This window comes from Stenella coeruleoalba (genome assembly GCF_951394435.1).
Source record: "Stenella coeruleoalba genome assembly, chromosome: X".
Lineage (NCBI taxonomy): Eukaryota > Metazoa > Chordata > Mammalia > Artiodactyla > Delphinidae > Stenella > Stenella coeruleoalba.
Window position 1 is genome coordinate 107,481,917 of NC_137152.1, and position 15,527 is coordinate 107,497,443.

A 15,527-nucleotide genomic window follows, 5' to 3' on the forward strand; every position below is an offset into this window, starting at 1 on the left:
GCTGGTTTGAGACCGTATCTGGTCATGGAAATAATTTCATGTTGCCAGCTACAAATCAACCAGCGGCATGTGGGATCTTGCCGGACCAGGGCTTGAACCCGTGTGCCCTGCACTGGCAGGTGGATTCTTAACCACTGTGCCACCAGGGAAGCCCCCTATGATATTTATTTGAAAAAATTATGGCTTAAATTTTTCTTTTCAATTTAGTGCAAAACTGTTATGCTATTAAATATAGTTGAATGTAGGAGGTAATAAAATATGCCACAAAGTGTCAGGAAAATGTGATAAACTGCTATATATTTTATATTAACTGGTTTAAGAGTTAGAGGCTAAAACTACCTGTTTTATATATATATACTACACTGTATTATATTGTAAATGCAAGGGTAGTTTTATTATAACTATCTTTGGCATATCAAAGATATATGGACTACCTATTTTTGCAATGCTGAAGCTTGGAAACTTTCTTTTTTTTTTTTTTGAGGGCAGACCATTGTCTTTGAAAGTGATAACTAAGAATCAAGGAATTAGTTTGAGACTGAAACAAGTGAATCAAACATGAGAAGCAAAAATTAGGAAATGCTCAAAAGAAAAATGTTGACAGTGTTTCCTAGTTTGATTTCAAAACCATTAATTTTCAGGAATCATAGGAAAACAGTTTGTTCAGTATACAAACAGATTGAGCATAGCTGCCTTGTTTTATTTCTAACCACAATATCTGTTGACCGTTCTCACATAAATGCTCTTTGGAAGCTGGTGGGCACTGTATTCATTCGCAACATCAAGCAACTCATGGTGCCCAGAGCCCCGTTCTCACCTGCAGGGATAAATGCCGGCTGCGGGAGTTGCAGGTTAGCCAGAGCCTGCTGGCAGTGGAAAACACTGGGATTAAAGACCGGGGTGGCACCATTGGTCTTTTCAAGTGCTGATCTCTTTGGTATCAGTTGAAGTGCACCGGGCTGCAGGGCCTGGGAGGGAAGGGTGGATTAATAAATAGTATTAAGGAAAGTAAAATATGTACGCAAACCAAGCAAGCAGCAGTTAGATAAGGCCTGGCCTGGGAACCCTTTGCAAGGGTCGCCATTGAGCAAGGTAACCAACTTCAGGGATGAAGCCGTTGACTATATGAGTACATACTCAGTCCAAAACAGAAAATAAACATACAGGGGGGAAAAGAAGCTTTTCAACTTCACTAATTTAGACAAATTAATGAAGCTGAAAAGGACCTCATCGTGTGGGCTGGATGTGACAGGATGCTGTTGACAGCAAATAATCATTTAAAATTAACATCTAAAGGATGCTCATCTCCTAACCTATTAAAATGAGATTAGCAGAAGCAACAGATATAGCAGGAAAGAAATTTTTGCCAGTTACAATTCCAATATAAATCTAGGAGATAAATGGTATGTAGGTGAAAAAACAGATGTCAGTAGATCAGAGTCTAAAGCTCCAAAATCCAAAATTCAAATTATACAAGGATTTCAGGTCCAAACCCTATAACTGTATATTTCCCAACTAACATGTAAGGAAAAAGCAAATGAATTAGTCTGCCCCCGCCACCTCACCCAGATACCATAGATAGCAAAATGTATGCAATTCTCACTTATAGAGACTTGCTGTGCCTTTCGATATGTCTTGCTTGCTTTGTTGTAAGGCTTAATTCTGAAACCTCTTAGCGTTTTAAAATCCTCCTTTCATGTCTACAATTCTTTCAAAATCCCACTGTGCTTAAAATATTCAGTCAAAGCTCCCCCTGGATCAGATTCATTGGAGAAATTTGACATTACTTTACATTTTTTCCTCAGCAAATTGCACAGTACTTTAAAAACTTGTCCCAGCAACAACGATTGGGTATGCTCCAAATTCTTAAGGAGACGGGCACACTTATGCTGAGTATCTAGCCTTCCACAAGCCGAAAAGGGGCATGCCGTGACCTCCTTATTCCTATGGACAAGAAGGCCTAATGGTACCTCTATTTTCATTTGGGAAATAAATATCACCCCTTCAAGTCTTTCCTTTTAAATGCATACAAGCTGCTTTCAGTAAAGACAACCTGAGCTGTGCACATGAACACGAACAGGGTAAAAATCTCTGCTTCACAAAGCATTTCAACTCTGAATCTTTAAAATATAGAAAGCTTAAATTTCTTCATGCAGCCTCCTTTGTTTAATCTTACCTCAAACAAATTCCTATGGGCCAGTGTTACTTTACCTTTAAGACGCTGCTCTGATCAGTCACTCAGAAAAGAATTCTATATTGACGTTCAAAAGTACCAGTTGAAGACCTTACTATATATAGTACGTTTAACTCTCTACATGGAGATTTGGGGCTGACTTATATGCATTCTAACAAACACACCAAAATCATCAGAAATAGGCACATACATACGAAGGCTCCATGACTGAGCATTGGACAGGTAGGTACACCATGGCACAGGCACGGTATCCCTTGTACATCCCATGCATATGAGAACCTTTATTTTTAGGGGGCCAACTGTATTCCTCTCCTTTACAATAGGGTGCGTTGTTTCTGAACTGTATGCCACCAACAGAAATAACCTAACAATTGGAGGCTTAAATTCTGCATTGAATATTCTGGATACCTTCCTATTTTCATAGCTTAAAATTCCCTCATCCAAAATAATTTAAGACAAAAAATATTTGGTGAAGTCTTTTTTAACGTTCGTTAACAAATTCCGCTGTCCAGATCAAGGCAGAAAATAAGTTTGTTCTATTTTGGTACTCAGCTCTTTCACAAAGTATTGGGTTCAGTTCTGAGAGAGCAGGGGTACTGAGAAAGAGAACAAGTCCAAATTTGGGGTGTTTGGCTTAGGGAAAAGACATGAGAATCAGGCTCCTATGAAATAGGGATTGGCATGTTTTGCAATAAACTAAGTGTAAGTTCCAGTTACAACAAGGTAGATTTTAACTTAGTATGAGGAAAACCTTCTCAACAAATAGGGATGTCTGAAAACAAATGTATCTCTCTTATGAAAAGGAAAGGTCTCTGTCATGGGCTTCAGGGTCATGGAGGTGATTTTTTTTCCACAGCCGGGAAAAATGAGGTTTCCTCAGGGTTTTGTCCCTTATTGGGGTTATACCCTATTACATGAGGAAAAGCCCAGACTATAAAAGAAATGAATAGCCCACAGCCTATCAAAATAATTGACAGCTGTGACAAGCGTAAGTAATCGTAATTCCTATTTTTTAACCTATCACACTATAGTGTTATGCAAATAGTTTCCTACCTCCTATCTTTTCGTGGTTCAGTAGGACTAACTTTTCCCCCAAATTTACTAACTAGGGCAACTCAATAGCCAGGCCTCTTCTCCAACCATGTAGAAATTCCCCCCCCCCCCCACAGCCTTGGCTGGCTGCTGACTTGAAATCATTAACCTTTGGGAAATTAGAACCTATTTTCCACCCCATCCTCCAAGTCCTCTGTTTGTGAAAGGCATTAAGGATGTTACCAGCAAAGTGACCATCTAGGTGGCTCACGGGGCAGAAAGGCAACTTTCTGCCTTTTTACGATATTAAGGTTAGTTAGGCTATAAAAACCACTCCAAAATAATTTACTGTTTAAGTTGTATAATTTACTCTTTCTTAAAAAATGGGAGAAAAAGCACAGTAAGTTAAAATCATTAGGAAAGATTTTAAATAGTTATCTTTAGAAAATTTTAGTGAACTAGAATAAATAGGTTCTCTCTTTTCCAGCTTATAACCTGGGCAATTCATTTTAAGGTCCCCTCATGACTATCCAAGATCATGGTTCCAGGATATTAGACAAATTGAGGGATATAAGAATCATTTATCCCCAAACAGTCGACGAGTCCTGGCCTGTTCTTACCATGGCAGTGGCAGCTGAATGGTTCATCTGGTGATGAGCAGCCTTGAGTCTGGCTTGCAAGTGCGCAGGAGGATGAAAGTACTTGCATTTCTCCCGGGAGCATCGACCTTTGATATAATCCATGCAGATGGTCACGGTATTATCACTTGCCTCAATCATGGAAACATCAGTAGGGTGAGCATAGCGGCAATCGTTCTCACCACGGGTACAATTTCCACGCTGAAATTCACGGCAAACCTTAAAGAAAAAAAAAAATCACATTGACGCTTGGAAGGTGATTAGCTTTTATTTATTTTGCCAGTGAATGTATAAGAGCAACAGTATACATTCTTTTGTCGTCTATTTAGGAAAAATTCTAAAAGCTGAAGGATAATGTCGAGCCATATTCACTATGAGATGTAAACCTAAACAAAATTTCTATTCCGAGGAAGAAAAACTCCAATCTTCCCAAAGGAAAAGTTTGTCTGCTTTCCTTACGTTGAAATGCAAGTATTGTTGAAAACCAGTTTTTAATCCTCCACTTGATACACAGCCTAAAGTGTAATTAGCTAAGTTTGCAAGAGGGGGTTATTTTGTTAAGCTCCAAGATGTGTCTTTATTACACAGCAATGTGCTTTCTTTTTTTTTAAAATTTATTTATTTATTTTTGGCTGCATTGGGTCTTTGTTGCTGCGCGGGGGCTTTCTCTAGTTGTGGCTAGCGGGGACTACTCTTCATTGCGGTGCGCGGGCTTCTCATTACGGTGGCTTCTCTTGTTACGGAGCACGGGCTCTAGGTGCGCGGGCTTCAGTAGTTGTGGCACACAGGCTCAGTAGTTGTGGCTCGCGGGCTCTAGAGTGCAGGCTCAGTAGTTGTGGTGCACAGGCTTAGTTGCTCCACAGCACGTGGGATCTTCCTGGACCAGGGCTCAAACCGTGTCCCCTGCATTGGCAGGCAGATTCTTAACCACTGCGCTACCAGGGAAGTCCGGCAATGTGCTTTTTACAAGCAGACTTGTGGACCATGACTAAAGGACATGCACAGATTCCAGTTCAATACATGGCAAGGCATTTAAGGAGCTGCCAATGGAGCTGACTTTTTGATTATTCTAGCAAGTAGAGACTCATCAACGAATACAGTAATCCCACTCTGCAAAGCTGGAGCCTGGCTGAAAGGAGCATTCCCACCAGACTTTCTGTGCCATAGCAAAGGAGATACACAGTCTGCAGCTGGGTACACTAAGACATTGTTTGACCTACTATACAACCGTGCACTTCATAACAGGGTAAAATTGCAGTAATAAAATGTCTAACATTTCTCTGAAGTTATATTCCATAAGCTTAAAATTCGGATGTACTTATTTAAAGCATTGAAAACATTGGGCTCTAAGAATGTTTATGCATAAGGTTAATATCTACCCCATAGGGATTTATATATTTCTACACAAATACCTCCAGTTTATCTGAACGCATCGGTTTTGGACCAGGAGCTCCTGGCAGTGGGAGAGGCGGGTTTCCAGAAATCAGCACAGGTGCATTTGGTAAAAGTTCGGCAGGGACCAGGCCCATCCCAGGATGAGGTAAGTAGGGATTGAAAGCCATGGCAGGATTAGCTGCCAGGGATGGAGTCACAGGAAAAGAAGTCTGTATGATTAAAAGAGAAAAAAAGGTGTTAGAGATCAATAGAATATTCCTATTATTACACAAGGAAGCATTCTTTCAAAAAGCTCAAGTCATATCAAAAGTTACCATTGTATTTTCTGCTTTATTTTTAGTCTCATACTAATTCCCATAAAGGAGGAGTTCCTTTTAAAACCACAAATCTCTTTGAGTAACAAATTTATTGGTAAGCTGATAAGCCAAGCCACATAATTTTAAGTCATAAGTAAATTAAATCCCACTGATGGAGTCTGTTCCAAATGTGTTTTCTCTAGCACTTCCATTTTTACCTAAAAACCATGTCACCAACGATATCAAATACGTGGGCAATCTGCCTTATCTCCTCACACAAGCATGGCCTTTGCACACAGACTTCAGGTTCTCCCCCTTCATGCCACCCTCTTCCTTCCCTTCCCCTTCCTCGCAGTACTGCTTGGCTCCAAAGCTGCTGGTCCTACCATGGTTCCCAACTGCCCTACCAAACACTTGCTTCTTGGCCCACTATCAATTAAGGAAGAAAGCAAGAAGGCAGGAAGAAAGGGGTAGATTTTGAAAAGTGAGAACTGTAAGAGCTTCTTGCTGTCTATCTAAAATGAAATTAGTACGGTCATTTTTTTTAGAGGTCTTATTTTACAAATGAATCTGACTTGCCTAGCCTTGTCTTTATCTGAGGGATCAGATGATGTGCACAATTAAAAAGGGGGCCCTGAACATGCTACGAGAATCCCTATTAGGCAGGAAGAGATAACAGGATTATAAGGTACATACACTAGAGTATAACTTGTAAAGAAAAGTCTTGGAAATGCAAAGGAATCTTACTGGTTTTTCTATTTTTTTTTATTAACAGGTTATTTTATTTGACTCAAATCTTATTGTAAACATCACAAAAAATGTTAATCTCCATAAATACTCAACCTTTATGGAGACAACAAAAAACTAATTTAGGCTAATTGAAAATAAATTCTGAACTGACAAATACATATAATGTATGGTAACACAGCATAGTTATAAACACTTCACTCTAGATGATACACAGTTTTGTTATTAATTCTCACTTAATCTAAATGGAAATTATTGAAAACTTTTAGTCAAATGTTTGGTTTTTCTTTTTTTTTGACATCTTTATTGGAGTATAATTGCTTTACATTGTTGTGTTAGTTTCTGCTGTATAACAAAGTGAATCAGCTGTACATATACATATATCCCCATATATCCTCCCTCTTGCGTCTCCCTCCCACCCTCCCTATCCCACCCCTCTAGGTAGTCCTGATCTCAAAGAGTTTCATATATGTACTGCCTTTATTATCTGTAACACATAATTTATCACTTTACTGTGCTGTTTTCCAGTTTGTTCCCTATGTGGGTGTCTTTTCTTCTCAATGTGGTCATAATTTCTTTGATAGTTCTCTTGTCTCCCCTATAGTACCCAATATATAGTGAATGACTGATATAATCAATGACATAATTTAAAAATAATGTAAGCATTTTAATGAATGAATAACAAATCATGGTTAAATATAGTACATTTCTAATAGTGACTTAATAAGGTAGGTAGCGCATTGTCATGCAAATGGTGATGTCTCATGTATTACTAATAGCATTGTTCTTTCTTGCTTTCTTTTTATTTCTTTCACTAAAACAATAATCTGTTGCACTGCCAAGCTATGCCCACACCTTCTGCTAAATCACATTAATAGGAACAGCTCTAAATGCAGGCAGAATAGAAGTCTATTGAGTGTGAAGTGGGGGGCGATCTATATTCATGGCGCCACACCCTAGTCGGACTTGAAACTTTCAATAGCACAGCCTTCTCCGTGAAACCCGTTACAAACAACATTCAGCTTGGAAGGAAGGACTTCCCCATTAGCACTTTACCTTAGATGAGTTTATCATTAGCTAACTGGCAAATTTGGAAGGGCAGAAAGAGCATGCCCCCTCCTCCCCAAACTGGCAAGACTCACCAGGGTTAAGCAGAGAAGGCATGGTGGCCAAGAGCTTTAAGAGGAAAGGGGTGACGTCAGGTGGCAGGAAAGATGATGGGGCAGTCAGGGAGGTGCTTTAAGGTTTGAGGACAAAAGCCAAGGGCTGACCCAGCCTAACTAGCGCTGTGATGTAACAGGGAATAGGGACATGTCATACTTCTCATGGAATGAAAACTATTGAATTAAAAGGAAAACTTGCAGGTGAGTGAATTTTCCAGATTAAAAAATCATTAGTCACTAATAAATAACCGATCAATAATATTTAAGAATAATGTACGTGTAAGCAATGCTTCCTATTTATAATAGCTCTGAACTTCTGTATTTTTTCCTTCCTTTTTTGGGGGAAATTTCCTGGTTAACTTCTGCTTTCTTTAGAATATGTTTTAACCCTCTCATGTTTGTTATATGTTCCAATTGTATGAAAACAAGCTGAAAATGAAAAGTCTATATAAATAGTGCAAGGGACTTGCTGAAAAAGTTTAGGGTTTGTAAGGTTATACTGTGCCATGTTTGGGTTTTAAAGTTAGTATTGTAGATTTTATAACCATTTTCCTCCTTGGTATAAACTTCATTCTATAACTCTGTTTATTGAGAAGAAGCAGGTTTTTTTTATTCCCAACCCTCGGGCACAGGGAGGAACTCCTGAGTTTCTTATTTATTTTCAAATGGACATTTCTGTTTCTCACCACCACCTCTGCCCCAGGGTAACCACTCCATTTTCATGAATGTGAACATTCAAGGGCTTAGCTTTAGTTAACAGCCACCTGTTATATCAGGCAGCCTGCAAGTTCACACATTCAATTTTAATAAGCGACTTTAATCCTTCCTATACCTGTATTGCAGCCTTTGATGTCAGTTGAGCTAACATGAACCAATTAGTGGGGTAATCTTAATATTAAAGAAAAAGGTTCCTAACAGGTTGAATCTGATTTCTATTTACAACCTGAATGGTCTGGGCACTTAAATATGTTTCAGATATTCACTCAAACCTAAATTATTTCCTAAATATTTGAAAATATGAGAAAACTTTCCCTCCTAGAACAGGGGGTATGGATTTTCATCTTTCTCTGAGACTTATAAAACCAACACGAATGATGGCGACAACTGACTATATGAATAAAACGATCACCTAGACAATTATTTACCCTCAATGTCTCTTGCAGTATTAGCTGCTAGGGTAGGAATTCCCGCGGGCTACCAGTTACTTGCACAGTACCTAGGAACTATCAGGGCCTTAGGAAATGCTTTCTAAAATTTGGTGAATTGCCTTTAGAACAGAGGCACCTAATCTTTTTCGAGTCCTGAACTTCTCTGAGAGTCTGATGAGAGCTGTAGACCCTGTCCACGGAAAAATTCATATGTGCATAAACTGCATGTGATCTCAAGAAGTTCAAGGACCTCATGAAACTCACCCCTGGTGTGGGGTTATGGACGACTTACTGTTTAAGAGCTTGTGTTCTAGGGTAACGGTTGGCAAACCACATCTCCTGAACCAAATCCAGCCTGCCCTGTTTTTGTATGGCCAGAATGGTAAGAGTGGTTTCTACATTTTTATTTTATTTTTTTTTAAATTTTATTTGAATTATAGTTGATATACAATGTTGTGTTAGTTTCTGGTGTACAGCAAAGTGATTCAGTATATATATATATATATATATATATATACACACACACACACACACACACACACACACACACACACATATACTACTTTTTCATATTCTTTTCCATTATGGTTTATTATAGGATATTAAATATAGTTCCCTGTGCTATACAGTAGGACCTTGTTGTTTACGCATTCTATACGTATTAGTTTGCAACTGCTAGTCCCAAACTCCCAATTCAACCCCCCCACCCCTCCCCCCTGGCAACCACAAGTCTGTTCTCTATGTCTGTGAGTCTGTCTCTGTTTTGTAGATAAGTTCATTTGTGTCACATTTTAGATTCCACATATAAGTGATATCATATGGTATTTGTCTTTCTCTTTCTGACTTACTTTACTTAGTATGATAATCTCTAGGTCCATCCATGTTGCTGCAAATGGCATTAATTCATTCTTTTTTATGGCTGAGTAATATTCCATTGTATACATATACCACATCTTCTTTATCCATTCATCCATTGATGGACATTTAGATTGTTTCCATGTCTTGGCTATTGTAAATAATGCTGCTATGAACATAGGGGTGCACGTATCTTTCCAAATTATAGTTTTGTCTGGATATATGCCCAGGAGTGGGATTGATGGATCATATAGCAACTCTATTTTGTAGTCTTTTGAGGAACCTCCATACTGTTCTCCATAGCGGTTGTACCAATTTACATTCCCACCAACAGTGTAGGAGGGTTCCCTTTTTTTCCACACCCTCTCCAGCATTTGTTATTCTCTACCTTTTTAAATGGTTGAAAAAAGGTACAAGATAAGTAATATTTCATAACACATGAAAATTACATGCAATTCGTGTTTCAGTGTCCATAAATAAATTCCACTGCACTCACTCGTAGACCTATATAACAAAAAGTGTGGATATCTGTTTTCTCTCTTGTTACAGAAGTACCTACATAATATCCTCAACTTTGTTTCTTTCCCACAAATCCTCAAATACTTTTATTAGTCATTTAGAGAAAATTTTGCTGACCCTCATTCTAAAGGATTCCAAAAAATAAAGCACTCCATCAATTTCTGAAGTAAAGCACTAATTATATAAAAATCTATTGGTGTGAATTTAATACTTGTAGCAAGATTCCATAAGCTGAAGAAGTTAAACTTTACAAACAGATACTAAAGTATTCACTAAAATGTTCTTTTACATAGTTAGTAAAATTCATGTTCTTAACTATTTGTTTATAAAACAATAACTACTCAGTGACTAAGAATGGGGAGATAGATGGACTCCTGTAAAGGTAAAATTTTAGGAGCCACCACATTTTGGCCTTAAAGGATTCTGAAGCACCTCTGAATAATAATACAGCTCAGTGAAAAATGATGCCTCAAATAAATATGTCTAGTTCACATATACATCTTAGTAACACTGATTTATTACTTAAAATGAGTTATTCCTCAAGCTAGTATAAAGAAAAAAATGAAATGTTATGCTAAATCCATCTCTGTATCTCCCCACAGCCTAGATCTATTTGTAGTTACTTGAATACTATCCAAGGTCAGTTACAATTATTGTTGGATGAATGCAAGACACTTAAGTCTCTTAGGCTGATCCTGGCCTGAAGTCAACATCATAATTGAGGTCTCCTCTCTCTAAATTCCTGTCTAAAGGTGGACGACTAAACATTTTCTTTTATAGGATGGTAAACATTTGGTAACAATTTGTTGACTTGATTTTAATACCAGAAAAATAGCACTCTTAACTTTATCACTCATAAGACCTTAATTTTATTACTCATTTACAAGCATTTATACAGTACAAAAGGAAGCCCCTTTCCCCAGTCACCATGCATACTTCTATCCTTAGATAATCCCAAAGTACAATGAAATGTATCATTTTTGTTTCCATCAGACTTTACTAGCTGTTGACGACGAGGAGCACAACTGAATCGTTTTTGTTTCACAGTTTTTGCTTGGTCATCTCCACATTCTCTGAGCGTTGTTCTAGGGGGACTGCAGTGGCCAAAAGGCACACTGCAGGAGGCCCACATAACCTCCAGACTAGTTAATTGGTCCCTCAATAATTGAGAGTGAACTTTATAAACAGATGCAAGCCGATAGTGGTGTTTATGTACTAATCACACTTGTTAATGAATAAGTCACTGTGGCCCAAGAGAGAGTGAAGAAAAACAAATACATTCAAGGGTCCAAGTGAATAGTTATCTTCACCTAGACCTGGCTTTTCTGACCTTACTAATCATGGAAGTCTCCAAATAAGGGGGAGCATTGAAGGAAGACAGGTAGGGGAAGGGTCGATAGATTATTGTGCGTATAAAAGGTGTAAAGTATCACAAGAAAGAGGGAACAAGTCATGGTTTGGATCTGCCTGTAGGTGGTGGGAGAAGCTGCAGAGCAGGTCAGGAATTATAATCCACAGCTGATTCCTAGAGGTAAGGATCTGGCAGAAGGGTAAATGACTTCTTCCTCAGATGGGTGAGGGGATTTTAACTTTGCTCCTGAGACGTGAACAAGAACTGCCCTAAAAATTATTTGTTGGTGAATCACTATGTAATAACAGTGACAATTCAATTAACTTTAGTATACCACTAGGAAAGAAAAAGTACTTAAAAAATCAAGTGGTTACCCAATTTTAACAACGGGTATGAAAAAAGGAAGGGTTTGGGGGGAGGGGGAAATGGCAAGAGCTGAGAAAAGCAAAGAACCCACAGGAAGCCTGGAGACTAGAGACATCTCAGTGCAAATCCAGGATAAATGGATGCAAAGGGTTATAATTATCAGAGGTTCAACAAAGCACCACCACCACCGCCACCAAAACAACAACACAAACTAAAACGAAACCTTGCATGGCTAATCTAAAAATACTCTACGGAGGAAAAAAGAAAGCCCAAAGCTATAAAAATACGGAGGATCAGGTACAAAGCAGAAACGATGGGGATCACGAAAACATTAATCCACCATTTCACTACTGTTAGATCATATATTCCTAGAGGGTAGAGACTATTTCTAATTCACCTTTTAATCCATCTCTTACTCTTATAAATGCCTGGCACAGAGTAGATGCTCAAGAAATATTCAGTGAATTGAGTCAAAAGGGATTCCTAAGCCATTGATTACTTTTAGGTTTACCAGTTAGAAAAATCCGAATCAAAAATCACCAAACAAAAGAAACACTCAGGGATCGAAAGTTAGTGGCAGAGAGATTGAAACATCCATCAGTTTTGGTCTCTATCTCGGAAAACTTTAAGCAGAAGGCCACTCCCAAACGGTCTTTTGAAATGCTAAACAGTATTAGAAGCACAGGGTACTGTATAACACATACACATGCATGTGCACATGCACGTACGCACACCCACACATATGTATGCGTGGCAGTTTTTAATTGGAGTGGCTAAATCATCAGTATCAAAAGGTATCCAATAAAGAGTCTGGAAAAAAAACGGTTTAGTGATACTACAGACTGAAATATGCAACTTCTTATTACAAAATGTGTGGTGCCAGGGGACGATTGAATTGCTAATGTTTCTGATATCCACAGAACGGTTTAAGAGGGGAGACTAGGTGAAGAAGGTTTTCAAATAATATTTAGTACATCTATAAAGATTATTATGGCAGATTAGGATTAGTTGGGGGAAAGATTATTATCAGGTGGGGAGGGCAACCACATTTTTTTCACACTAGGTCTCCTGATGGCCCTCTCAGTGACAAACCACTGAACTCTACTGATCTGAGCAAGAGGATGGTGATAAGAAAAAAAATATCATCCTCTCTAGGTGAGATTGCCAAGCATTGGCTTTGTTTCTCGTTGCTGTTGTGATTTTTTATCCTCCGTCAGGGAAAACGATTTTCGCAGATCCTCCCAACTTCCCTGCCTTCATCTCACCGGTGATGAACGGCAAGCCATGCTGAGGTAGCTGCTGGAGCTTAGACTGTGACCGCAAGCAGGAAAGCTAACGGGCCCACATGGTCTCATTAGCACCAGCCTCTCACCAACCGACCTAACCAGATCCAGAGGAGGACACAAAATGGGCTGAGAGGAGATTACATTTTAATTTATCTCCTGGGAATATATGAGGGAGGATAAAGGGAGAGTGTTGAGATTCCTCACTATCAAAGAAACTGCGCACTGTAAAGATATCATGTACAAATGCCCTCTGTTTGACAGCAAAAGTACAGCATTTTCATTTCACTTTTTAAAAAAACAGATTTCACATTGTCTATTAAGCCGAGTGGGGCAAGGCAGCAAACCTCCAGCTGGTGTGATTTATTTTGCTTTACTCTAAAAGGAGCTTTAAGCTGTGTGACATGCACAGCCTCGGGAAAGGACCTGAATAACTACTCTACTTTGGACAAGTAATTGCAATCAGGAGTGAATCCAGGATCTGTGGGGCCCCAAGTTTAGGCCTTCAGAACAAAGGATACACAAATATCTTTGGCAAATTTTACAAACACACTGTGAACACATTGCTACGCCTCCTCCCGGGGCCCTGGCATGACACCACGCTAATGAGGGGCCCTGAGCCTTCACTAACCTCAAGGTAAGCCTACACCTGGGAACAATTTGTGGAACAAATACATAATATTAGGTCTCAGTTGCTACATCTAAAAGTAAAATCTTTTCTAATTTTTTAGGAAACTTAGTAAAATCTTGATAAAACTTTGGGCTTTTAGCATGGTATCACTCCAAACACTCCTGTGATATGATCTGCTCATGATAATGACAGTCACAATTATATTAAGAGCATATTAATCTTATAATTACATAATGCCCGTCGTCCACTGACTTGAACATTTTGCAAAAATCACTTTACAAAACACCGAATGTCACCACATTGAGATGAAAGACGTAAAGGTTGTCATTCATCGTTTCATGAGTAGGTAAACTGAGAGACTCACTGAAGAATCTTCATTAAAATTCACTGTAATTTCTGTATTGTCCATGAGACTGGTAATCTGGAAAATGGATAGAATTTCCTTTTCCATTAAATCTACAAAATGTCTTGCTCACCTTTTTAATGATAATTTTTTAATAGAAGAGCCCTGACAACAGGGAGATAGCATATATACTTCAGTCAATCAAACTAATTTATGTGAGCTAGAAAAACTATAACTCTGGATGAATATGCAAAATGTAGAATGTGTCTTGGTGAGGGAAGGATATTATCCTTTCATCTTTAACTACAAAATCATTTAATATTTTCAAAAGTTAAAAAGTAAATAAATATTTTGCAATTTTACTTCTATTCACTTAAATCTGTCCCGGTCCAAAGTTGCATAGAGTAATATAATATCTTAGAGGTCCTATTTAATTAAAGAAGAAAAACGTTCAAAACACGGGAGCCTAAAAATACTGAAATTATTCACTAATTAGTATATCTCCCTTCCTCTTATCTACTGCAACTTCCTATTTTTCCCCATTTGGTCCTGAAGTGTCACATCACCTTCATTCCTTACTATATTAATGTCAGACAGACATATAAGCTTGTTTCTTAGAAATATATTTGGTAAATAGAATTGTAAAAATGATGCAAAAAGGTGGGGAGGGTCCAGACAGACATGAGATGATTCTATCTGTGATAAAGAAAAAGACTGAAGTCCCGTGTTTATAGCCTCTGTGCTTTGGAACACCATGACTTGGCCACAGGAATGCAAGTCATGAAAAGCATACAGCAGACCGGAGGACTTGGCACACCGTGATGGATGATCCAGTAATCTCTGTATGAATCATCAGGTGAATACACCCGACTGGGTCAAGTTTACCTGCGTGTAAAGAACTGGTTCTACGTGAATCATCACATTCAAACAGAGAAGCAAAAGGAATTTACTAGATATAGACAGGTCTAGATTATACAAAATGTCTGAGCCAAAAATATTTTTAATAGCCTTCTAACATCATATCCACCTTTTACATGCATATATTACATCCAGCAGTGAGAATCCTTCCTTGGAAATTTCTTTCTGTAATGAAGATGCCAAGTTGTGAAAAGAAGACCTGAAATTTTGAAACATTAGCTTTGCTTGAGAGTTGGAATCCAATGTGTCTGCTTGCCCTAAAATTCTTCTCCAGTGCTCGTGTCTGCCTCTTAATTATGCCAACGGGAGTTCTTAATTGTACAATTTTTTGCTGTGAACATCAGCAACTATCTCTCTTAAACTGCACTGAAAAATACTAGGGAGTCACACCCTTTGCCTCACTTGCTAAACTTCCTCAATAAAGCTAACAAGAGCTTTCTGAGGTGGAATTTTATACGTGCAAATGTCAATTTAGACCTGTTAGATACAGTGAACAAACTTGCCTGCTACAGCAAGCATTCTACCCGAATTGACTAGGTGTGGCTATTATTCATTGCTCAGTCACACTGAACAGAATCTGTTCTCTAGCTACATTTAGGTTGACGTTCCCTTTATCTGGGGGCTTATAATAAGCAAAACAGACTCAAT

At 38.4% G+C, this 15,527-nt stretch overlaps 1 protein-coding gene across 9 annotated transcripts in view; it reads right to left on the reverse strand.

The window, feature by feature from the left end:
* The window catches only part of MBNL3 (muscleblind like splicing regulator 3), a 126,943-nt gene that overhangs the window by 13,889 nt on the left and 97,527 nt on the right, over positions 1-15,527 (reverse strand). For all 9 annotated transcript variants that reach the window (XM_079911766.1, XM_079911765.1, XM_079911767.1 and 6 more), the window contains 3 exons: positions 5,277-5,468; positions 3,847-4,083; positions 818-968 (listed from right to left, as the gene is read on the reverse strand). In XM_079911766.1, coding sequence (XP_079767892.1) covers positions 818-968; positions 3,847-4,083; positions 5,277-5,468 — 580 coding nt within the window. The remainder of the gene's footprint in view (positions 1-817; positions 969-3,846; positions 4,084-5,276; positions 5,469-15,527) is intronic.